This window comes from Siphateles boraxobius, unplaced genomic scaffold, assembly GCF_051911475.1.
Source record: "Siphateles boraxobius isolate OS27281-9 unplaced genomic scaffold, OSU_SipBor_1 65, whole genome shotgun sequence".
In the NCBI taxonomy this organism is placed as follows: domain Eukaryota; kingdom Metazoa; phylum Chordata; class Actinopteri; order Cypriniformes; family Leuciscidae; genus Siphateles; species Siphateles boraxobius.
In genome coordinates, this window is record NW_027509192.1 from 20,963,290 (window position 1) to 20,989,835 (window position 26,546).

Consider the following 26,546-nt stretch of genomic DNA (forward strand, 5'->3'; position numbering starts at 1 on the left):
TTTGGGTCAAATATGGACAAACCCAGCCATTGGGTTACATTTTTAAATTACATTTTTAACCCAATGTTGGAGTTTGTCCATATGTGTCCCAAAATTGATTAAAACAACCCAGCATTTTTTAGAGTGCACACACACACACACACACACACACACACACACACACACACACACACACACACACACACACACACACCATCTTAAGCATTTTAGCAGAATGTGTGTGTAACCGAGAAATCTAAATTTGACCATGCAGCACTCACTTTATAAGCATCATTGAAGCCTTAGCAAGCCTGTCTGATTAAATGGGTTGTGAATATGTATAAACAATTGTTCATGTCTGCTTCAAATTTGACATCTACAGTATGCTTATTCATTTGGCAGACACTTATAATGATGTTTTAATGTATTTAAGGGGTGTAAAGCTGCTTACTGCCTATCTTAACCATCATGCAACCTCAAGTTACTAATTTGCTTTACAGAGGTACACAAATAGTGCTTCACATTACTAATTGTGATTGTTTTTAGCATGCTGCTAAGCTCATGCTACAATACTATGATATGCATAAACACACACAAATATTGGGTAAAATAATACATTTTTAATTCCACTGACTGAACTATATTATTTATAGATACAATAAAATCCACCATATTGAATGTTATTATTATTATTATTATATATTATTATTATTTTCAATGAATTCTTTGCTTGCCAAAAATAAAAAAAATATTTTCTAGAAACCATTAATGCTGCTTTTGTAAGTTCTAACAATGCTGTGCTAGAATGTTACAGTGAGTTGTTTAGCAACAGACAGTCAATCATAATTGCTTCATGGCTTACCTCATTAAATATTCATTTGTTTTATTCAGTCTCAGAAACGTTCATGCTGTGTTCAGTTTATGTTCAGTGGGAAATCTCTGAACCTGGCACTCTTAATTAATTCATAGTTTTCAGTCACGAGACTGATGCAAAGACCTGGAGGGCAGAATATGCATAGAACTGCAGCCCAGAGGCCTCTCAATTGTACATCTGTTTCAAGCCACAACTATTTAGATCACCTCTCTCTCTCTCAAAAAAAGAAAAAGTACATGATGTAATATATATATATATATATATATATATATATATATATATATATATATATATATATACACACACTTATAAAACTGATAGTTACGGTCCTTGATTCTGATTGGTTGAGCCGCGTTCGAAGCCGTTGTAAATTACTCAACAAACACACACCTGTGACCGCATTACATTAGTATTACTGCGCAACTGCCGTTTGTGATTCTTTGTTGCTGCATGTGTTGCTTGGCAACCTCTTTGGAACTACATCGCTTGGCGAAGGAATACATGTGTTATAATGTTATTTTTTTTGTTGCTGGTGTTTATTTTATTAATAAAATAAATATCAAAATTAATATTTTTATGGAGTAAACTGTAAGTTTAGTAACCCTTTTATAAAAGCAATAAGCCCTGCAAAGCTGTGTTTTACCGTGAATTTAGAACAGCTGAGGGGGTTTTAGGCACTCCGCGTCATGCCTAACAACGCCCCTTAGCTGTTCACTGTAAAACACGGCTTCGCGGGGCTTATTGCTTTATTAAATGTAGGATAGGCAATTTTCGAGAGGCTAGCAATAACAAGCTAACTTTGAATGCATGAGATCTCACCCTCCCCTCAGAGCGTCTCCAAAGCCATGCGTACTCCAAAACACATGAAGACTATAACGCAAAGTTGAGATGTTTGTTGTTGCCCGGAGCCAGAGAGAAAAACAATGTGGTGTCAGAGGAAAAGATGCACTTAGAGACAGGGCTCTCAAGTGTCACGCATTGAGCGTGACAGTCACTCATTTCGGTCTTTTGTCATGCACTCCCACAACACATTGTATTTCTCACGCGGAAAAAATATTTATATTATATTTAATATGCCGCAGTGCCCAACATTACTCTGGCTCTCACTACGGGACCGGCAGGAATCAAGCTCGTCTCCCCTGGTGTTCGTAGTCAAGCCCGCCACTTATCACCAATCAAAAAAAAAAAGAAAGGGGCAACACAATAGCCAATCAGAAAATAGCACTATTGTATCTGGGTACGATTTAACGCAACAACCAATGAAAAACAGCATATCCTGAAATTGTTCACGTGATTCTGCTACAACATCTTCCGAAAGTTTCGTTCACCCACAGAGGAAACCACTGGAGCTCCAAACATCACTTTGAGCACAGAGCAACTCATGATCTCCTGTTTTAATGTTACAACAAATTCACAACTTGTTTGACACAAACAATGACAACTTGACTGCTGTTAGAGAATGTTTCCCAGATAATTAGCATCAGTTTGTAACTTAGCCAACAGTTTTACAGCCTGTTCACTGACAGCACCTGCTCAGAACAAGTAGTCTAGGCCTAGTCATATTTCCGTTACCACACGATGACTGAAATGTTGTCATGTTACAACACACACAGCAGAGAGTGACGACATTAAATTACCTCATGTCTCAAAGCACATAACATTACAATAATAATGTACGTAAACAACTTAAAGGACTCTTACTTGTACCACCTGACTGCTGCAGATTCATTTCGGCGTTGATAGTGTTGCCATAGAAATGCATCACAGGTTGCCCTCTTGTAATTATGGTAATTACAGTTGTGACATGGTGTAAATGCAGCATTTCTCGTTGTTTTGGTTCAGGAGGAACTGTAAAAGGCGGCTGCTGTTTGTTTGTGGTGCTCGTGACTGTCTGTCTACAACTCTGCATAGCCTTACTGAATGCGTTGATGACGCGTTTATGACGTGTGATGTATGGAAATACATGTGTTGACAGGCAGGTAGGACATCAAATCTTTGCATTCGGACTGAATGCAATTATTTGGACAAATATTTTTTGGTCCTGAGACTTCCACAGACCACAGACAATAAATGTAATTATTTATTTTATATTTAGACCACTTCTATTATTGATTGCTCTCAGGATGTAAAGAGAGTTTCAAACAGTATAACAAAAATGGTTAATGAAAAACATTGCCTACCTTACCTTTAAAGTGCCTTAATGTACTTGTCACAGCTCCACCAGACCTGCACGCTCCGCCCACTCGTTCACTCTCCCCTGAGCTGATTCACCCACACCTGCACCTCATCTCCCACTTCCTATAAAACATTCACCTTCCCTTCACATCCTCGTCTGGTCTCGTCTATTACTAGACATTCAGACTCACCTCTTCACTTACCTGCTCAACTTACCCTTGATGTCTGTTCAACGATCCCGATCCTGTACTTCATCTGACAGTAGGACACTGTGGCGAGGGGGGCGTGGTTCAGCGAAGTCTATAGTGCGAGAGCAACGACGGAGCCGAGTGGTGAGTAAGTAGGTCAAGTGCAAAATGACGAAAACCTGTCTCCGATTGCAGTAATTGGCGTGGGGAGACCGCATAAAAGCCGGCTGGTGCAAGAGAGCGGGGAGAGAAGGACTGGGTACTAGTGTACTAGTCAGCTGAGCGCTGAGGACGAAAAGTGGAAAGAGTCTTGCCTAATATAGTGGAAAGAATGTTGCCTAATATAGTGGAAAGTGTGTTATAATAAAAGTGGGAAGAGTGATATTTTTAGATAGTGGAAAGAGTGTTCTCTGAACGTGAACGAGGTTTATGTTAAAGCGCTCACAGCGCATTTTTTCTGTTTTGGACTAAATAAAAGTGTACAGTCCCAGCCACGCCGACCCCTGTCTTCTTCCATCACACCAACACTGAACCTTTACTACAGACACACTATCAAATTCAGCATACACCTTATTGATGATGCATACTAGTATACAGGGGAGCAGATTAGCCCAGAATATGAACGCAACTTTCTAAATAGTTAAGCGTTTTCTATATAATGGTTTTCTATGGAAAAACTGTAGACTGTGTAAAACAAGGGACGTAGTGTCAGTGAAGAGCTTTTTCTAGGTTTCTGAAGAGTATTTTTGAATCCCAAAGTGGGTGGAGCCGGCCGTCGTCACTCCCGGATAACCGAAAATGGGCAAAGAGGTGGGATTAGCTGAAGTGATGTGACGGCTAACAGACAAACGGCTAGTAGTGGCAGCAGCGGCAATCTACCTGTCACTCAAAGATGACAGCCGTGGCGCCGTGGAAGGCAGCCTCGGTACTTCACTCTCAGTTACTTTGTTTGTTTTTGTGCATCTACTATGTTTTCAGCGATTTCTCACCAGTAACTTTTACCAGAGAGGAACTATTGAACATCAGGCAATACTCTATAGGAACTTTTTCTCCGGTTTTCGCTAACCCAGAGTACTTTGCTGAAATACTGATCGGAGGTGTAGCGGCTCTCCATGGAATCTGCCGGAGACGCAGACGGGGGAAACGAGCAGGAGCGCTAGTGAAATTAAGAAAGCGGGGACTACGTACCTCTCTTCCAGCCATTCACCTGGCAAACGTCCGGTCTTTGACTAACAAAATGGATGAGCTTCTCCTCCTCAACCAAACCAACCGGGATTTCTACAGCTCCGACGCCCTGTGTTTTACTGAAACATGGTTGTGTGAACGCATTCCAGATAGCGCGCTTCAGCTGCCTGGTTTCCAACTCATCCGGGCGGACCACAACACTATGCTTTCGGGGAAAGCAAAAACCGGAGGAATCGGCTTCTGTCTAAACAAAGGTTGGTGCACTGATTTTACTGTGTTGAAAAAGATGTGCAACCCCTACCTAGAAACTCTCACCATAAACTGCAAGCCTTTCTATTCTCCGCGTGAGTTCTCTTCGTTTGTTTTGGTCTGTGTTTATATACCACCAGAAGCCTGCGTAGCAGACGCAATACAACAGCTTGCCGATCAGATAACAGACGCAGAGAAACAGCACCCAGACTCTATCGTGATTAGGGCACCCATTATCATACTCTACCCCCTCCCCTCACCTGTGTTGATAATCTGTGAGAATGAGGTGCGCCGACTGTTCCAGAAGCAAAAGCCCAAAAAGGCCCCCGGCCCTGATGGCGTTTCCCCATCCTGCCTGTGTGCCTGTGCGGACCCGATGGCACCGATTTTCACGCGGATTTCCAACCGGTCTTTGGAGTTGTGTGTGGTGCCCTCATGTTTTAAGCGGTCCACCATCATTCCAATCCCCAAAACAACCTCCATCACTGGACTAAATGACTACAGGCCTGTCGCCTTGACCTCCGTGGTCATGAAATCTTTTGAGAGACGGGTGTTGTGTCATCTGAAGGACATTACAGACCCCCAGCTAGACCCCCTGCAGTTTGCCTACAGGACAAACAGGTCTGCAGATGATGCTGTTAACATCGGACTGCAATACATACTGCACCACCTCGACTCCCCAGGGACGTATGCTAGGATCCTGTTGGTTGACTTCTCCTCAGCGTTCAACACCATCATACCTGAACTCTTATATCAGAAGCTCACCCAGTTCTCAGTGCCTGCCTCCACCTGCCAGTGGATCACCAGTTTCTTGAGTGAAAGGCAGCAGCATGTCAGATTGGGGAGCATTTCATCCAAAACCCGGTCCATCAGCACCGGTGCTCCTCAGGGGTGTGTCCTCTCCCCACTGCTCTTTTCCCTCTATACCAATGAATGCATTTCAAAGCACCCGTCTGTGAAACTCTTGAAGTTTGCTGATGACACAACTATCATTGGTTTGATCCGGGAAGGGGATGAGTCTGATTACAGACAGGAGGTGGAGCAGCTTGAGCAATGGTGCAGTCAAAATCACTTGGAGTTAAATCCAAAGAAGACTGTGGAGATGACAATGGATTTTAGGAGAGGGTCCCCCCCACTACATCCACTCATCATCCAGAATGACACAGTGTCCTCTGTGGACTCCTTTAGGTTCCTGGGCTCTACCATCTCACGGGACCTAAAGTGGTCCACCCACATTGATTGTGTCCTAAAAAAGGCGCAGCAAAGGTTGTACTTCCAAGACAGCTAAGGAAGTTTAACCTGTCAAAGGACCTACTGATCACATTCTATTCAGCCATCATTCAGTCTGTCATCTGCACCTCCATCACTGTCTGGTTTGGGTCAGCCACCAAACGGGACAGGGCCAGACTGCAACGGACAATAAGGGCTGCTGAGAGGATCATTGGAGCTGACTTTCCCTCCATCCAGGACCTTCACCTGTCCAGGTTCAGGAAAAGGGTAGCAAAAATGTCTGCAGACCCATCTCATCCTGGTCATAAACTTTTTGCCCTCCTCCCCTCTGGTAGACGATACAAGGCACTGTATGCTAAAACCAGCCGACACAAAGTCAGCTTCTTTCCCCAAGCAGTTACTCTGTTAAATACTCAGAAACTGCCCCTACCCTTATACTGGACATAGTCAACCAACATTATTCTGTTTATTTTAGTTATCTACCTCATGCCTTTATTTTCTCCTGCACTTGTAATTTCTTGAAAGGCCACTGGGCCTGAGCATGCTATTGTTGCACATAAAATATCAATATTCATAACTGTGCAAAGAATTCAAAAACCTTTAGAAACTCATATGATAGTTCAGCATCACACACCATGAGATGGGTTAAATAGAGAGATTAAAAAATACCCAATTTCTCTCCAAAACGGTACCAATGTTAGTGTTTTGATAAATGAGAATCACTAATATTATCAGGTTACCTCACCTAATGCACTGAAAAAGGCTAAGATAGTGAGCTAACACTAATTACACACTTTAATTCCATGCTATTAACTTACAAACGTAAATGCACATTGTTCTAGAAGGGTGGCATCATCCCTTACATTTTACAAGGCTACATTTACTCACATTGCAATGCTGATAATATAATTTGTAAGGAAAATTGTGCATTAAATAGGGAAGTTATATCCAGGAAACTTTTACAAAAGAAACAAACACACACACACACACACACACACACACACACACACACACACACACACACACACACACACATGCATGTCTCTTTGTAGTCTCGGCTAAGCTGTTTTATCAGCAGCATCCACACACACACACACACACACACACAAAAAGTTGAACATGAAAAATGTTTTTGCCCAAGTGCACTTGCCAAATGAAGACGGATTGTATAATGCACCAATCAAAAAAACGTTGTTTATTAACGAGCTGTAGTCACGCACTGACAGAAATGCAGTTCAAGTTAACCCCATGGTGCATAGAGTGCACTGATTCTGAATCTGGCGGCATGGTGAGCGCGAGACGCGGCAGTGCACAGATCGTGACGCGCGTCTCGCTATAATGTGATTGTGAAGTAGGCTAAATGGGAGCGGGAATTCACCGCAATATGAACTCGTCACGCAATACCCCCAACCTCAGACCAAATGTTAGGCCCTGTAGACAGGCCAGCCTATATAAATATCGTATTAAGCAGAAATATGAAATGTACCTTAAGCATATTAGAGGAAGACGCTGATATCTGGATTGAACTGATGCGTGAGGAATGCACTTCCACAGCAGTCACGAGTAACAGCAGGAATAGGCGGTTAAAGTTTTCTATTCTTAATTTGATTTGATGACAGTCACGAGACCAATCACGTTGATGGATAAAAATAAAATAAAATTAAAACAAGCATGTAACGAGTAACGACCACAAACAGAAGGAAAATAGCGGAGAAAAAGTACCGATACATCACTTAAAATGTAGGCTACTCAAGTAAAAGTAAAATTACACAATTTTTAAACTACTCAAAAAAGTACAATTTCTGAAAAAAACTACTTAATTACAGTAACGTGAGTATTTGTAATTCGTTACTTCACACCCCTGGTATTGTTAGACTAAATATATAACAATATTCTGTTTTAACATACATTTCTTTACTCTGTGTTTGTATGTCATGTGAGTGATGTAGCCTGTTGCAGTTAATGAGTGATGTAATTTGAGAGCCTTGTTGTTACCAAGTCAAATTCCTAGTTTGTTTCTGCAAACATGGCCAATAAAGCTGATACCTGACTCAAGTGACCACGCGCCTAATTATCCAGAACTTTAAGACTTAATATAATTTAAACGGATGAGTTAAAAAAAAAATCACCACCCTCACAGTTGTCATGAAGGGCAAAATTAGCTATATTGACCTAAACCACTTTTTGTACCAGGCTGTTAACACATTTTCTTCTGTTGTAAAGTTGGAATTATAACATGGGGGTCTATGGGATTGACTCTCTTTTGGAGCCTGTCTCTAGAGGCCAGTCAATTAATTGCAGTTTAAGTCACTTCTGTGTTGAATTCAAGAGAGACCGGAAGATTTCTGCTTGGGAATGGGACAGTGTGATGAGTTTTCATTTATTTGTCCTTTCAATTGAGCTATGCTAGAAAATCCAGTGTAACTTAAACCTTGATCAAACTCACCTGCCTGTAGCTATCTAGTAATCCTGAAGACCTTGACTAGTTTGTGTAGGTGTGTTTAATTAGGGTTGGAGCTAAACTCTGAAGGAAAATGGACCTCAAGGCTCAGTATTGAGAACCCCTTGATATAGATGGTAAGCTGGGCTAGTTAGACACTAGAAACCACCCTGGGGTGCGTTTCCCAAAAAGCATTGTTAGCCAACTATGGTCACAAGTTATTAGAGTGCTATGGATTGGGCCCTAACTCTGTTTTTGAAGAGTGCACATGTGTGAAGTAAGAGGAAACCCACAATGAGTCAAACATCAAATAAAGCAAAACGACGGGGATAAAAAATTGTGATGCCATGTTTGTTACAACAGCATCTCAAAGAAATTGCATTGTGTGGAGAAAGCAACTGACTGAATGAACCACATGTATATAGGAGTAAAACATGCCAGTTACGCCATACTGGATATAAATGTGATTAAAAAATGATCAGAACTTGAATTAAAGATCTTATTGATTAATCTGCAAAAGTTATTACTCCACCATATGTGCATGACATAATTAACAACAGTCGAATATTGTTAAAGCAATATGGTTAACACGACGGATGTGTGACGGTTTTGGGAAACTGTAGCAGTGACTAGCTAGTTAATTTCTCTGACTCTGCATTGCACAATGGTGGTTGAGCAGTGAGTTGCATTGTTGTTCGGGAAACACTCCCGATAACTCTAGAAACCACATAGCAAGATGTTAAAAACACTTAAAACACCATAGCAACAGCCTGGCAACCACCCACAACACCCCATTTTGGTGGTGGAGAGCTGTGCACAGTCAAGTGCCTCTCACATCATCGTCAAATGCAAGTAAATGTCTGCTTTTTAATGCCGTAAAATGGGTTGCAGGCAGATTTTTTCCGAAGTGTCTTGTGTCTGGATCCCAAGATGCTACAATGATATTTTAGGGCTGAGCATTTGGGTTTCAAGAGACTTGTACTGAATTTCGAGAAAATCTTGATTAATTCAGCCCTGCATGTGTTTGTTTTTCTTTGAACTCTCTCTCTCCCTCACCCTCTCTCTCTCTCTCTCTCTCTCTCTCTCTCTCTCTCTCCCTCTCCCTCTCCCTCTCTCTCTCTCTCTCTCTGCCTCTCTCTCTCTTCCTCTCCCCCAACTCCCCCCCTCTCCCTCTCTCTCTCTCTGCTTTGGGTTTTACACTCAAAATCACTCCATGTTGTTGTTTCATGTTAGCTCTATTTAGTATTAAAAGGTTAGCTGTGGGTTAAGAATGGGTTAGATTGATGGAGCCATCATAGGCAAGGTCACCACATCAGCTCTTTCTATTATGTGCAGTCATGTGGGGAAGACCAGGCGTTTTCCCAGCTAGTGATCTCTCTTGCAAATGAGCTTTTCACTGGATGTGTGTTAGGGTCACCTTGAATGAGACGCTCATACTGACTGTGAAATGTTTTTTTTTTTATGAATTAATGAATTAATTAATTAATTTGATTTAATGGTTACGAGGAATAATTTATCCAGATGTGATGATGGTTCTGCTGGCATTCTGGTACTTGACATGTTTGTTTTTATGGTTTGTTTTGGCATTGGTCTTTCAATTAACATTGTGTAAAAAATAAAAAGCGCTATAAAAATAAAGGTGACTTGTATTAATTATTACATTTTATTAATAACATTTACAAACATTACGCATCATATAATTCTTCAGATCATGGTCATTTACACTGCAATGAAACTTTGATGCATAAAAATGTACAATACATTTTCTCTCTTTTAATCTGTTATGCATTAACCTATATGTTAAAGGCTTATCAAAGGAGCCATATGGGTCATTCTCGGTGTGTGCTGAGGATTGTACATAATCATCTCATATTAAATTCAAAACATAAATTGAAATTGCTCCCAAGATTATGTGTCCTGCCGCAGGATCGCTGTCCACACTGTTAGAATAATTTCAGCTCTAAACATTAACCTAGCCATCAACCTCTGACATCAAAAGTTCACTTTGAGGTAAATTCCTTAAATATTTGATCATTTTAGCCCGCTGTTGTTTCACCCACATTTTTAACGTGATATGGGAAAGTAATAATGTTTCAAACATTTAATGGTGTATATGTGACTTGAATTATTGCATAATTGAGAATTGAACAGAGATTCTATATACCAGAGTTAGGCTCCCTGTTGGGTTCAATGTGTACAAAGTCAGCAACTGTCACAACATCACAGTCTACAGTTATTCAAGCCTAAATTTGTTAATTTCAATGTATCTAACATATCATAACATGTATGTTTATTTTTCTTTGTCGTTCTTTTGCAAGCAGGTCTACATTACAATGAACAAATGTAAATAATTTTTAAAGAACCTTTTGTGTTCCTTTAATCCTGTTACGCCACATTCAGATATCATTACTTTCATACATATTAGCTGATAAAATGCAGGACTCAGCTGGGGAATGCTCCAAATACATTACCATATTCATATTAAAATGAGAGATTTTTAAGATGATATGTTTCTATGTTGTTTGATTAAAGTTGAATAAGTTGATTAAAAATATTTTCAATAAAACAAGGTTATATTTGCTAATGTTAATGCTTTAAGTATGAATAAACAGTTTGATCTACAACATAAACAACATATTTAAAGCATTTACAGCACTGTTAGTGTAAATTTGTAAACATACTATTGATCATTGTTAATTCATATTCATTCATAGATTAATGCTTATTTCTAATATAGTGAATGTGATCACTATACCTTTGCATTTGATAGCGTAAGTGAGTTTTACTGGTTACAGGTTCTTCTACAGTCAACACTGATTCTTCAGACATGGGACAAAATAACTAAAAACAATAAAAATATTAATAATATTTGTTTGGAGTTTCAGGTTAATATGTGTCCATTGGTATTCATTCACACTTTCAGTGCAACCACCTGCTACACAAATTGTGTGTTTTTATTAATTGCTCAATGTGTCCATGCCGTCAGATATTTGTGCCTTTATATTTACAAATAAATATACATATTCAAAGTGGATTTGGTTTTTTTTAAATCCCATGTTTCAGTTGTGTATTTTTCTTTTATGTTTCTCTCTCAGCAGGTATGCACACCAGCATCAGTGAGATTTTGAAGGAGAAAACGCTAAAGTCGTCCCGCCGCAGTTTGCCATGTCTGGCTCAGAGTCAGACACATCCTGAGAACCTCAATCACTTCCTGTCTGTGCCTCTGAGTCCCGAACCCAAAACATTCAGTCACAGTGTCAGTGCCTCCTGCACACACATCATACCTCCTACCACAGGTGAGAACAGCAGAACTTTTCTTAGTCTTTTTAGTTAGCTTATGGTTATCAAACGAACCTATGATAGGATAGCATGCCCTAACTAATGTAATAAATATAACAAACCCTTCAGTGTTTCAAACTCACAATCACAATCTCAATTCATAACTACTTTACCTTTTGGTGAATTGGTAATTTGTATGAAATTAAAATCTCAGTATGAAATCTCATTCACATGTTTTCGTATGATGGTTACGTTTAGGGGTTGGTTGGACCTTTAGGCTTACTTTATCTCTTAAAAGTTTTCGTATGATTCACATTCTTATATCATTTATCCAAGTAGATGAACTCATGGTGACTCAAGTCCTCCTGGGAAGTTCATAATAATAAGTAATTATGCCACCATGGTGCATTCAAATAAGTTGCAAGATGGCATAAAATGAATGCAAGGTTCTAAAAACCTCAGTTAAACAGACCTAGTATAGGAGTGAACGACTACTTAATGGACATAAAGGTATTAATGGACATATATAAAATAATATGCAGTTTGACCAATAATTCTCATCCATCAGGCAATGAATCCAATGGGGAGCTGAGGCCCTACTTAACCACCACATTCAACTGAGACTTTCAATTAGTATTACAAACTAATTAATTAATCAATCAGTTTATTGTTAGTTAATTGTAGTATTATAATGTTAATATTGTGTTACTCATGTATTCCTTTGTAGTTATTAATTAATCACAGTATTCTAAAGTGTTACCCATATTTCTCTTAAAAGGGTGATAGTTGCATGCATTTTCCTCACAGCTAAGGCTAGTCACTGGTTAAAGGCCATGTGGTGCCATCAGAACTTGGATGCAAAGATGGCATTATGCAGGTCATGTACTTCCAGAGGTGTACTACCCTTATCAAACAGTTGGCAGGGAGATTGGAAATGTTTTTCTTTAGGTGTTATAGACCTAACTGTTTTTGTTTGACAATGGACCTTGAATTTAAGCAACGAGCATTAAAAAAAAAAAAAACTGCCAATACAAAGTTATTGATTTTATCACCAGAGATTGCTGCTGCAGTCATTAACCCTTATTAGCTCTACAAGGGTGTAGACAAGATAGCTTGTTTCAAGTGCTGCTCAAAAGTTCTAAGTGAAGGTGCTTGAATCATTTCCATGTGCTGACACTGCCGGAATCCTCTAAAGAACCGCATTACATTCTCCCTTGAGTTTACTACCACCCACTAATGGCCATCATTTGGATACAACGCTGCTGCCAGAAGATCTTTTAGCAGAAGCACATGACTTGATGAGCTCAACACAACAGAATGAATAATGGATAATGAGTTGGTTGTTCTAAGCCAGCTGATTTTAGTTTTTCTGTGGCTTTAGTCCACATGCTCGTACAGAGAATCTTCAGGTCTGTCTTTTGTAATGACAGTACTAAGGACAACGGTAGAACTGGAACATTATGAACTGGATGACCACAGACAATGATGTCTTATGCTCACTAAGGCTGCATTTATTTGATCAAAAATACATTAAAACAGTTATATTTAGAAAAATAATAACAATAAAAAAATATATGTGATATATTTTAAAATGTTATTCATTCCTGATATTGCAAAGCTGAATTTTCAGCATCATTACTGCAGTCAAGTCAAGTTGTAACAGATCCAGAGTGTTTTCACTATTACTGGCTGACTTTAGATGTTTTGCAGTTTTCTACCTGGTCACCAGGGGGCAACACCCTCAAGTAAGGGGGTTAGAATACCCATATAAAGAAGAATGATCTAACTTTTAAACCATGTGGTGGCTCGACCTGGAGATGGGTCACTCTTTTAAATTAAGAGCGGTTTTGAGTTGAGGCTCAACTTTTATGCCTCTTGAGGTTACTAATTGAGGAACATTGTTTCTGCAACGCTCAACATAGGCCATATATATTTCCTCAGTTGTGTTTGTTTGGTGTGCTACCCGGAATCATTGTATTCAACAGATCTGGATACGTCCAGTGACTGCGGTGAATAGTGCTGCTGGCAACAAGGGAAAGACCTTGTGACAGCCTGGAGAGACAGCTGACAGGAGGAAAGAGACCCCAATGGGGCTGGTAAGGGTTAGCTACCCTTGTCGGCAGTATCCAGCTCTGTGTTTACAGGATGCTGGAGACACCCGCCCAAGGCTTCTGAAAAATTAAAGAGGAAAATACCCCTAGAGTCTGCGAGAGCAGGGGCGGAAGATGACTCAATGGTGGACAACATGGTTAACGACTTTGGAATGGAAACGGATATGAGTATGGAGAGTACTTCACAAAAGACTAGTTCAGGTTCAGCAGTTAGCAAAGCCATTGAACTCCAAGCTTGTGTCTGTGGCTGGAGCAAGGCGACAACGGTCAGGGGTTTGAAGATTCATCAAGGGAAAATGAAATGCTTGAGGGAGAAGGGACAAGGGCCTCGCATTGATCAGTACTTCTTACGGAGTCAGTCAAGTCAGTCGAATGAAATCCAGCGACAGGAAGCAAACCACAGTTCGCAGGATATCAGCACCGCTGTCATAGAGGAGATGAGGGTTTGCACAGTTAGTGATGAACACATTGATTCTTGTGAACCCGGTCAGACTAACCAGCATAAGAGAGAAAAGAACCTCAACGGGCATAGGCCTGGAGTTAGATGGCCAAGAGCTAGTGAGAAAACTGCATGGGACACGGTAAACACAGATCTATGCTTTGCATTGGAAAGATTAACTGGTACAGTTGAAAAGAAGCTGGATAAATTTGGGGACATCATTTACGCATATGGAAGTGAGAGGTTTGGTGTGAAAAAAAGGAAGGAAAAAGTACAAACTACTCCTGGATTGTCTAGACGGCAGCAGAAAATTGAAGGGTTAGTTAGAGAAAGGAGACAGCTGAGGAATCAATGGAAAAGAGCGGAACAAAGTCAGAAGGAGGGACTCAATCTCTTACAAAGGGCCATAAAAGATAAGCTTGCAACATTACGCAGAGCTGAGCGCCTACGAAAACGCTACAAAAAGAAGGAACGTGCGAGGGCTAATTTCTATAAAGATCCATTCAAATTCATAAAGAAGTTATTCACCAGTGAGAAGAATGGCACTTTAAAAGCATCTAGGGTTGAGCTAGAGAGATATTTGGAGGAAACGCATACAGATGCAAAAAGGCATGAGCCTATGTCAATTCCGTCAGACATCCCACCTGTCAATCCACCAGAATACCAAATGGAGGTCTGTGCACCTAAGTGGAAAGAGATAGAGCAGGTGGTGAGAAAGGCAAGGGTTTCATCATCTCCAGGGCCTAATGGAGTTCCGTACAGAGTGTACAAGAGTGCTTCAGGAGTTCTAAGGATTCTGTGGAAATTGATAAAAGTGGCTTGGGAAAAGCAGGTTGTACCTAGATCATGGCGCCGAGCAGGGGGAGTCTTTATACCCAAAGAAAAAGATGCTACAAGCATCAGTCAGTTCCGCCCTATTTCAGTATTAAACGTCGAAGGCAAAACTTTCTTCAGCATTATTGCTCAGAGTTTGTCAACCTACCTATTAAAGAATGGCTTCATTGACACTTCAGTTCAAAAAGCGGGCATTCCAGGATTCTCAGGATGCTTAGAACATATCAGTGTTATCTGGCAACGAATACAATCAGCTAAAAAGGAGAGGAAGGAGCTCCACGTGACATTCCTGGATTTGGCTAATGCATATGGTTCAGTGCCACATGAGCTTCTTTGGGCATCATTTGATTTTTTCAGGGTACCGATGTCGATAACAAATTTAGTGAAAGCCTATTTTGGAGATTTGCAATTTAGTTTCTCAACTCCAGAATTCAGCACTACATGGCAATGCTTAGAGGTTGGAATAATGGCAGGATGCACCATTTCTCCACTGGCTTTTACCATGGCAATGGAAGTAATCATTAGGGCATCAAAATGGGTAGTAGGAGGAGAGCGCTTGGCTTCTGGGATGCGACTACCACCAATCAGAGCATACATGGATGACATGACAACCATGACTACAACGGTAGCCTGCACTAATCGGTTATTGGGGAAGTTAACAGATAATATTGAATGGGCACGAATGCAATTTAAGCCCTCTAAATCAAGGAGCATCTCAATAGTTAAAGGCAAGGTAGTAGATAAAATATTCTTCATTAATGGTGAGGCAATACCAACAGTTTCTCAGAAGCCAGTGAAGAGTCTAGGGAGATGGTACGATGGGGATCTAAAGGACACAGTTCGAGTGGGAGAAGTTAGACGACAAGCAGTGGAAGGGTTGAAGAGCATAAACAGCTGTGCTCTACCAGGCAAACTAAAACTCTGGTGCTTTCAGTTTGGTCTACTGCCAAGGTTGCTGTGGCCACTGACTGTGTACGAGGTTTCTTTGACAACAGTGGATAAGCTGGAAGCGTTAATAAGTTCATACATCAGGAAATGGTTGGGAGTTCCACGCTGCCTCAGCAGAGTGGGACTTTATAGTAAAGGAGTATTGCAGCTGCCAGTCTCTGCTTTAACCGAGGAGTTTAAGTGTGCCAAGGTCAGACTGGAAATGACTTTAGCAGAGTCACGCGACAAATGTGTAAGGGAGGCAGCCCCTGTGGTAAAAACTGGTAGAAAGTGGTCAGCAAAGAAATCTGTAGTAGAGGCAAAGGCTGACCTTCAAATTGGGGATATCGTGGGACAGGTACAGCATGGAAGAAGGGGTTTTGGGCTCAGTTTAGCTCCTCCTAAATGGCACAAGGCAGGCCCAGCTCACAGGAGGAAGCTGGTAGTTAACGAGGTGCGAAAGCAGGAGGAGAGGATGAGATGTATAAAGGCCATTTCCCAGGCCAAGCAGGGAGAGTGGATGAGATGGGAGAGTGTGGAACAACGAAAAATGGGCTGGCAAGACCTTTGGTCAATGGAAGAGAGTAGGATCAGTTTCCTGATTAGGTCAATATATGATGTTCTCCCATCACCGCAGAACCTAAACCTCTGGGTAGGAGAGGATCCCTCTTGTCCTTTGTGTTCATCACCTGCCACATTAAGGCACATTTTGACAGGATGTAAGGTGGCTCTTAGCCAAGGTCGGTTTACTTGGCGCCATGACCAAGTATTGCGATGTTTGGCTTTAGCATTGGAAGGCAAGCGTAGTATGACCAATAAGTTGCCGCCTGTTCTAGCAAAACATTACACGCAGAAGACAATATTCCTCCGCCCAGGCGAGCAACCACCAAGAAAAGGTGCTAACACCAATTCTCGCGCAGGACAACTGGAAGCTGCTAGGGACTGGAAGATGATGGCTGATCTTGATCAACGGCTTATTTTTCCACCTGAGATTGCCACCACTAACCTACGACCAGATATTGTTTTGTGGTCTGGATCAGCACGCATTGTTCAAATGATAGAGTTAACAGTGCCATGGGAGGATGCGGTAGATGAGGCATATGAGAGGAAGAAATTGCGGTATGCTCATCTGGCCACTGAAGCAGAACAGCGAGGATGGAGAGTCCAGGTTTATCCAGTGGAAGTGGGTTGTCGAGGTTTTGTGGCACACTCTACAACCCGGTTCCTCAGAGACGTCGGATTCAGTGGTCAAGAGTTGCGTCGCACAGTAAAGAACTTATCTGAAGCAGCAGAAAGGAGCAGCAACTGGCTGTGGTTGAGACGGAAAGATTCTAGCTGGCTGAGTACAGGCCGCCATGCTACGGTTTCGTAGAATTCTTGAAAACTTGAAGGGTGTTGGTTTATTTGTATAGGTTGTATAGTATTTACAGTCATTACGTTCCTGTGTATATTGCGTGAATGACGGGAAGCTGGGCAGATATTGTGTTTTGCGGTAGGTGGTATGCCATACGGAACCGTTGCCACTGAAACTGCATATTAACGCACCAGTGGGGCTCGACAGCCTTAGTCAAACGGGTTGGCGCGTATGGTTGGGTTGCGGAGAGATTGTGAGATTGTGGTTAGGTCTCAGCAGCACTGTTGGTTTATTTGTAGAGGTTGTATAGTATTTACCGTCATTACGTTCCTCTGTATATTGCGTGAATGACGGGTGGTTGGGCAGATATTGTGATTTGCGGTAGGTGGTATGCCATACGGAACCGTTGCCACTGAAACTGCATATTAACGCACCAGTGGGGCTCGATAGCCTTAGTCAAACGGGTTGGCGCGTATGGTTGGGTTGCGGAGAGATTGTGAGATTGTGGTTAGGTCTCAGCAGCACTGTTGGTTATTTGTAGAGGTTGTATAGTATTTACAGTCATTACGTTCCTGTGTATATTGCGTGAACGACGGGTGGTTGGGCAGATATTGTGTTTTGCGGTAGGTGGTATGCCATACGGAACCGTTGCCACTGAAACTGCATATTAACGCACCAGTGGGGCTCGACAGCCTTAGTCAAACGGGTTGGCGCGTATGGTTGGGTTGTGGAGAGATTGTGAGATTGTGGTTAGGTCTCAGCAGCAAGAGGGAAGTAGAGGTCAGTAAGCTGGGCTGAGTTGAGTGGGGGACGGAGGGGGGTGACTCTGGGACGCCAGAGTCACTGTCGAGCCCTCTTGAGGTGTCGTGGGCTAGTCGACGAAACACTGAGGTCGGAAGGTGCCCACTTGAAGACCCTAGAGATGTTCCCTACTCCGCTCAATCCAGAGGGTTGTTATGGGGGGACCGCACTGTGGTTGCAGCCGTTGTGTGTGCTGACGCTCAAATACACTATTAACACCAGACAGAAGGAGATTCACGTCACCAGATGGAAAGAAGCGTAAATGGATGGAGAAGCATAGGTTACTGTAAAGCTACGTCTTAGTTGGTGCTTATCTTGGCGAAAGCCGAGTACAAATCAGCATGAAGTTTTAACATCTACTCTCGTGTAATGGAAATCAAACACGGACGCAACCCCAGCATCAAATGTTCTTCGGTTGGGTTACCTTGATGGATTATATTTTTCCTTTTTGAACTTTGCCTTAAGAACTACAATTTTTGTCTGAGTGAGTTTTTTGCTGTGATAAAACTCTGGTTGCAACTGAACTAACTTTGAACTGAACTATTGTGCACTGACAATCGGATTGATCATCGCTGGATTACCGGTTCATTATGTCCGTTACACACACATTATCCATATTATCATTTTATGATTTTGTGTTTACATTTTTTGGACTGAACTAATATCGAAGGACTCATTGGACTTGGTTTTGAGTGATTGTAGAGTATTATTGCTTTATGTTGTTGTGGTATATTATTTTGATATATATTCCTTTTGAGCTGGTGTTTGGCAATTATATTTGGATGTGGTTCCCCCCTTATTTTTTTTTTGTGTTTCATTTTGTCTTTGATATCGGACGAGTGTTACAAAGTCACTTTTATTTATTGTCACAGTCACCACCTCGTTCTCTACATTTCCCATCATCCTCCCTGGCCCTTACCTGCATGCACTTCCTAATCACAGATCTTTGTCACCCGCACCTGCACATCATCTTCTCATCACAGGCAGCATAAAACCACTCACCTTGTGTTCCCTCATGGTCTAGTCTCATTTTATAGGTGTGTTGTGAAACCTGTAGGACCATTATCTCCAGCGATCGTCTCCTACGTTCTTCTCCAGCGATCGTCACCTACGTTTTCCCCAGCGATCGTCTCCAGCGTCTGTGTTCTGTGCTCTCCTCTCCCTTGTGTTTGCCCATTGCTACAAAATAAACTATTCACAACTATTCTTCTGTCTCCGGGTCCTCTGGTCAGTAACATTTATATAGCGCTTTTTACAATGCAGATTGTTTCAAAGCAGCTTTACAGAGATAACAGGAAAATAATGTTGTAATAATATTGTTAAATACAAAATTAAATGTCCCCAACTAAGCAAGCCAAAAGCCAATGATGAAAAAGGCGAAGAAGGCGAAAAAGGCGACAGTGCCAAGGAATCAAAACTCCATCAGGTGACAGAATGGAGAAAAAAAACCTTGGAAGAAACCAGGCTCAGTCGGGGGGACAGTTGGCCAGAACTGGCCAACAAACGAGCAGTGTATGATTATGATTCAGGCTGCATCACAGGTCAGAAGTAAGATTGGATCGGAACATTATATTATGCAGTTCATCTGATTTAAGATAGGAGTCATCATGGGGACGAGTTTGTTGAGGATCAGTGTGGATGGCTGTCGTGTCAATGACGAGCTTCACGTCAGTCTTGCCAAGCCTTAGTTTCACGTCAGTCCTGCCGAGCCTGAGCTTCATGTCAGTCTTGCCGAGCCTGAGCTTCACGTCAGTCTTGCCGAGCCTGAGCTTCACGTCAGTCCTGCCGAGCCTGAGCTTCACGTCAGTCCTGCCGAGCCTGAGATTCACGTCAGTCCTGCCGAGCCTTAGCTTCACGTCAGTCCTGCCGATCCTGAGCTTCACGTCAGTCCTGCCGAGCCTGAGCTTCACGTCAGTCCTGCCGAGCCTGAGCTTCATGTCAGTCCTGCCGATCCTGAGATTCACGTCAGTCCTGCCGAGCCTGAGCTTCACGTCATTCTTGCCGAGCCCTGAGCTTCACGTCAGTCCTGCCGAGCCTGAGCTTCACGTCAGTCTTGCCGAGCCTGAGCTTCACGCCAGTCCTGCCGAGCCTGAGCTTCACGTCAGTCCTGCCGAGCCTGAGCTTCACGTCAGTCTTGCCGAGCCTGAGCTTCACGCCAGTCCTGCAGCCTGAGCTTCACTTTAGTCCTGCTGAGCCTGAGCTCCACATCAGTCCTGCCGAGCCTGAGATAAGATGGTTGACAGCCTTGCGGCCCAAGCCCTCAACCATGAAGGCCGCCGCCACGTCTGTCCCTGTCACTGAGACTGTCACTCCGGCCAAGAGAGTTTTGTGCCAATGGCTGTGGTGTCGATGAGGCCTTCACAGGGGAGAGTCTAGTTGACACAAGCTCTGCTGACACTTCAGGGATGCACTGTAGTCGTGACTAAACGCAGGTCCACCATCTGATCTGGATATGTCCTGGATCCAGCTGATTACAGTAAACCTTGGAATAATCAGAAAGACTAAAATTAGCGTGATGTTCCCGGTTCCGGCTGAACTAATTTATGCAGCTTAATAATCATTTAACTGATTTGAATAAAAGGAATGTATAGTGTTCTATGTGTATGCCAGGTTGAAGAGATTTGTTTTTAATCTAGATTTAAACTGACAGAGTTTGTCTGCTTCCCGGACAATGTTAGTAAGATTATTCCAATGTTTAGGTGCTAAATAGGAAAAGGATCTACCACCAGCAGTCGATTTTGATATTCTAGGTATAATCAACTGGCCGGAATTTTGAGATCGCAATAGACGTGAAGGACTATAATGCGTTAAGAGCTTGCTCAAGTACTGGGGAGCTAAACCATTTAATGCTTTGTAAGTAATCAGCAATAAAAAATAAAAAAAATGTATACAATGTTTAATAGGGAGCCAATGCAGTGTTGACAGAACCGGTGTAACCGCTCAGTCTAATACTGACGGCTACTGAGGTGATTTAGCCCAGGAGTGCCTTAGTTGACGTGCTGTACCATTTTTATTCTATTTCCATACGTTGTAGCCTGTCGTTCTTAAGAGTCTTCACACTTTGTTGTGTTGCTATTATTCAGTTTATTTGTTTAACCGTGCTGAGGTAAATATCCATTTATCCAGTTTTACTGGTAAACCATAACCATACATATACAATAGACTATCAACAATAGGTTTCCAGCTCCTATGCGCCACAGCGGTCAAAAACCCTTTGCCCTTGCGAGTCAAAACCCCCCTTCCTCTAGGCAGTTTGGATTCTTCCTTTATAACTTTGACCCCAGGTAATATTAGAGCGACACCCATAGTACAAAAAAGAAACAACACCCAATATATAAATGCACAAACACCCCATTAGGCTCCTACAACCGGGCTAATATGGTCATACTTCCTGGTTCTGGTAAGAACTGTAGTTGCTGTGTTTTGGACCAGCTGTAGTTTGTTTATTTAGCGTGCAGGGCAACCACCCATAATAGCATTACAATAATCTAGCTTTGATGTCATGAACGCATGAACTACTTGTTCTGCATTTGTTTTTGAGAGCATATGACGTAATATAGATATATTTTTAATGTGTAAAAAATTTGGTTTTACAGATACTTGACGTGACTTTCAAAGTTTTTGAGGAGCCTTGTGGTACGCCATACTGATCTTTTGATCGATAAGACATCTCTTCAGTTACTGCTACAAACTGATAACGGTCAGATAAGAATGATTTAAACCATGCTAATGCATTCTACTAATGCCAACATAATTTTAAAGTCTATTTAAAAGAATGTTGTGGTCAATAGTATCAAATGCAGCACTAAGATCGAGTAACACTAATTGAGAGATACAACCACGATCGGATGATAAGAGCAAATCATTTGTGACTCTGATGAGAGCTATTTCAGTACTATGGTAAGTCTAAATCCAGACTGAAAATCCTTGCAGATACCATTTCTTTCTAAAAAAGGAACATAGTTGTGAGGATAGAAGATAAAATTGCCTTTTCTAGTATCTTTGACAGAAAAGGTAGATTTGAGATCAGCCTGTAATTGACTAATTCTGTAGGATCAAGTTGCATTTTTTAACAAGCGGTTTAATCATAGCCAGCTCAAAAGTTTTTGGTACGTATCCTAATGACAAAGATGAATTAATGATCGTGCTCTCTTTCATGAAATGCGAAAACTTTTCTTCCAGTTGCGCTCCATTTTTCTGGCTGCTCTCTTAAGGGCCTGAGAATGCTCGTTGTACCACGGTGTTGGACTATTTTCTTTAATCTAAGCGCAAAGGATCAACTGTGTCTAAAGTGCTGGAAAAGAAAGAGTCAAACGTCAAAAAATATCAAGTTCTTCTAAGCTCTCTGGGATGCTGCGGACATGAAACTGTTCAGGAATATTAGTTATAAAGTGATCTTTAATGGCAGAAGTGATAGGTCTAACATATTTGTAACACAGAGTCGACTCTGCAGCCTTGGCTAAATTAAGTTTACATGAGACTAGATAGTGATCTGAGATGTCATCGCTCTGCTGTAGAATTTCAACAGCATAAACATTGCTTCCATGCGATAATATTAGATCTAGCAGAATAGAGCTCAGAATGTCTTTAAATGCTAATCCCAATGCATCTTTTTAGCTATCTACATGTATATTAAAATCACCAAACAATTAGGTCTTTATCTGCAGCCAGTACTAACTTTGATAGAAATCAGCAAATTATTTGATAAAGTCTGTACTAGACCAAAGGAAAGTCAAGTCAGCTTTATTTCTATAGTGCTTTATACAATACAGATTGTTTCAAAGCAGCTTTGCAGTGATAACAGGAAATTATGTTAACAATTATGCATTTTGGCTGTTGTTCAGCGGAAGTCATTTCAGTTAATTTCATCTATAAAGCAGTTCTGCAAAAAATGATGTCCTCGTCCAGCTCATTTCAGTTCTCATACAACAGCGTCAGTACAGTCAGATCAATAATATTGCTGAATATTAAGTAAGCAAGCCAGAGGCGAAGGTCAAGTCAAATCACCTTCAATCACTTGTTTAGTCTATAGGCATTCACATTTGAAATCATATGTACACAGACGTGTTGTCTTTCTTTACAAATTAACATTGCCAATTACGGAAATAATTTTGATAAATATATGATATGATTCAGGCTGCATCACAAGTCAGTGATCAGATCGGGATCAGTAGCATTCAGGAATATACAAAATATAAGAAGACCCTGACACATATAAACATATTAAAAGTATTTTTAAGGATCATGTGACGGTAAAAGCATGATGTTTTTATTTTAATAAATGGAGCACTAAAGAAGTTTTGCTGTGGATAAAAATTATGAAAATGCTAAATCAAAAAAAGTGTCAAACTTCTTGCCTTACTTTAATTTCTTTGCCTTTACTATGAAAAGCCTACAGTAAGTATTTATATTTATTATGTTCTGTATATTTTGAGCAGTCTGTAGATATGGAGTGAAAATTTAGGTTTACGTCATTCGTCAGGTCTGGCACCAGATATATGCTACTTGCTTGCTAAGGCAACGTATTTTTTAGCTAAATGCCTTGTAGAACAGTCTTTCTCAACCAGGAGACTCCAAGGAGGCCCTAATAAGTCTAAGAATTATTTACATTTAGTTCTATGAAAGCTGCAGTCCATAACTTTTTTGGGTTAAAATTTATCCAAAATAAATTTGAGCAAGTACATAACCCGTCGCCAGTGTTCAAAACTATCTGCTTGCCTTAGCTCTTTTTCGAAACTGTAAGCTTGTAATAATGTTTTTAATTCCAGTGGTACTGGTGGATTTTCGTGGAAAATTCGAGCATGTCTTTGCGTCATACGTCACATCTGTACACATGAAGAAGGAGTCTCGGCTAGTTTGCTATATTGCGTGTGAGGATGTTGGAGGTGGAGATTTATAAGTTTTATAAGCAAGTTGAGTAGATGTACTCGAGGGTTACTATCCATCATACACCGACATCACTACTAACCTCACTAACCTACTTCCGGGTGAACGCTGGCGCTACTAGCTGCAGCTGCTCAGGGAGGGAATTTTAAAACTTTTAGTACTTCTAAAGCTTCCTGCACTTATAAATGCATGGATCCATCTATGAACTGTTTTAAACCATTTTAAGGAGCCACTCTGACCTGTGTATCCACGCTGATTCGGCGGGCTTGTACGCTGGTTTTGATCTAAGTGTTGATCCTCTCTGCGGTTGCTGGTTTGCCTGCCGTTTACTGACTGTTCTTCGTGGTACCTCTGGCACTTGGATCAACTATGAAGATCACTGAGCTACTGGTGCGGATGAACTACATCTGGGTCGTCCTTTCTGCTATATACCATTCTGTGGCATGGACGATGCTACAGTATTCGGCGGCGGAACTTATTCAGCTCCGTTTGCGTCCTTTTAATCTTCTGTCAGCTCCACATCTTCCCTTGGATAATGTGTATATACCGCGTCGGAAATATATACATCGCGGGTCTCGGCGGAGTTACAACATTGATGGCTCATGTCAAATACGGTCCTTCTGGTCATCTAAACCACGCCCATCGAGGAGGCTCACACGGACTGTCGACCATAGTGTATTAACCAACCTGGCCGGATCGGTTGGCAACGATTCTGGTAAAAACAATTTTTCTTTTGGATTATTTAATATACGATCTCTCTCCAATAAAGAACCTCATGTGTACGATCTACTGTCTGACCGCGAGTTTGACTTTCTCTGTCTAACTGAGACATGGCAGAAACCAGATGACTTTTTTCACCTAAACCAGTCTGTTCCCCCAGGATATAGTTATGTTTGTAAATCCCGTGATACTGGACGGGGAGGGGGGCTAGCAATACTCTATAAAGAGAAATTGAAAGTGTCTCAGTTAACTTTGTCTACATATTCTTCTTTTGAAATAATTGCCTTAAAATCAGTGGTGCAATTCCTACCATCCTCACAACTATTTACCGTCCTCCCAAGAGCAATAATGCCTTTTTAACTGAACTATCTGAACTTTTGACTTATCTATCTTCCATGTCTTTAAATGTAATCACTCTGGGTGATTTTAACATTCATATATACAATGTCAGTAATGCATTTACATGTGAATTTTTATCATGTTTGGAGTGCGTCGGTATGCAACAATTTAACACACTGCCCACTCATACTAAGGGGCATATTCTTGATCTTGTTTGCTGTTCTGGTGTAACACCTTATAACTGTACTGTTTCTGATCTGGCCATATCAGATCACCTGCTGGTGTCCTTTTGTGCCAAATTGGCAGTTTTTAAGGTAAACCCGTGTCGTCCGATCACATTTCGGAATATTAAGAACATTGATGTGCCTACTCTTGCTGATGAACTTGCCACCTTCTCCAGTAAATCTGATTTCTCTACTGTAGATGAACTAGTTACATACTACAATGATGGACTGAACATGATTTTAGATAAATTTGCACCTGTGAAAACTCGAACTGTTTCATTTGTACATTCAGCTCCTTTGTTTACACATGAACTGCGTGAACTTAAAACTAAAGGCCGTAGGTTAGAGCGGTTGTACGTCAGGTCTGGCCTTACTGTTCATAAAGAAATGTAAGCTGAACATATTCAAAACTATAGAAATGCATTGTCTAAGGCTAAATCTGATTACTACTCCAACATAATTGGAGTTAGTAATGGAAACTCCAGGTCCCTTTTCTTGGTGGTAAACAATATTCTGCATCCACCTGATTCTTTGCTATCTAATATGTATTCCAATGACTTATGTGATCGTTTTTTGACTTTTTTTGCATCTAAGGTTGAAAATGTACATCAGCAATTACTTACTGGTAATCTTCACAGTGACCCCTGTCAATCTACCACTCACACACCTCCCCACTCTGTTTTTTCTAACTTTACACTACCTACTACTTCAGAGATAGTGGGTCTGATAGGTAAATCTAAGTCTTCGACTTGTCAATTAGACCCTCTGCCTACTCCTTTAGTGAAAGATTGTTTACCAGCCCTGTCCCCATTGATTACTAAAATTGTTCATGCTTCACTTGTTTCTGGTTCTGTACCTTCATATCTTAAATCTGCTATTATTACTCCCATACTTAAGAAACCAGGGGTTGATCCACTTAATTTTGATAATTTTCGTCCAATTTCAAATTTACCTTTTATTTCTAAGATAGTGGAAAAATATATTGCAGTGCAAATTCGTGAACATCTTTCTAATAATAACTTGTATGAACAATTTCAATCTGGCTTTCGTCCCCACCATAGCACTGAGACTGCTCTTGTCAGAATAACCAGTGATCTACTGTTGGCAGCTGACTCTGGGCTTTTATCCATACTTGTCCTTCTAGACTTGAGCGCTGCCTTTGATACTGTCTCACATAAGATACTTCTTGACAGATTAGCTTCTATTGGTATTACTGGCACTGCTTTGTCTTGGTTTAGGTCATATCTATCTGGACGCAATCAGCGTATTCAATTAAAAGGTTTTCGATCAAGAACATCTACAGTCACCACTG

General features: G+C 41.2%; 1 protein-coding gene across 2 annotated transcripts in view; it reads left to right on the forward strand.

Moving 5' to 3' along the window:
* The window catches only part of ano3 (anoctamin 3), a 222,781-nt gene that overhangs the window by 29,753 nt on the left and 166,482 nt on the right, over positions 1-26,546 (forward strand). The window contains exon 2 of one of the 2 annotated variants that reach the window (XM_077211435.1): positions 11,416-11,616. In XM_077211435.1, coding sequence (XP_077067550.1) covers positions 11,416-11,616 — 201 coding nt within the window. The remainder of the gene's footprint in view (positions 1-11,415; positions 11,617-26,546) is intronic. The other variant, XM_077211436.1, reaches the window with a different exon arrangement.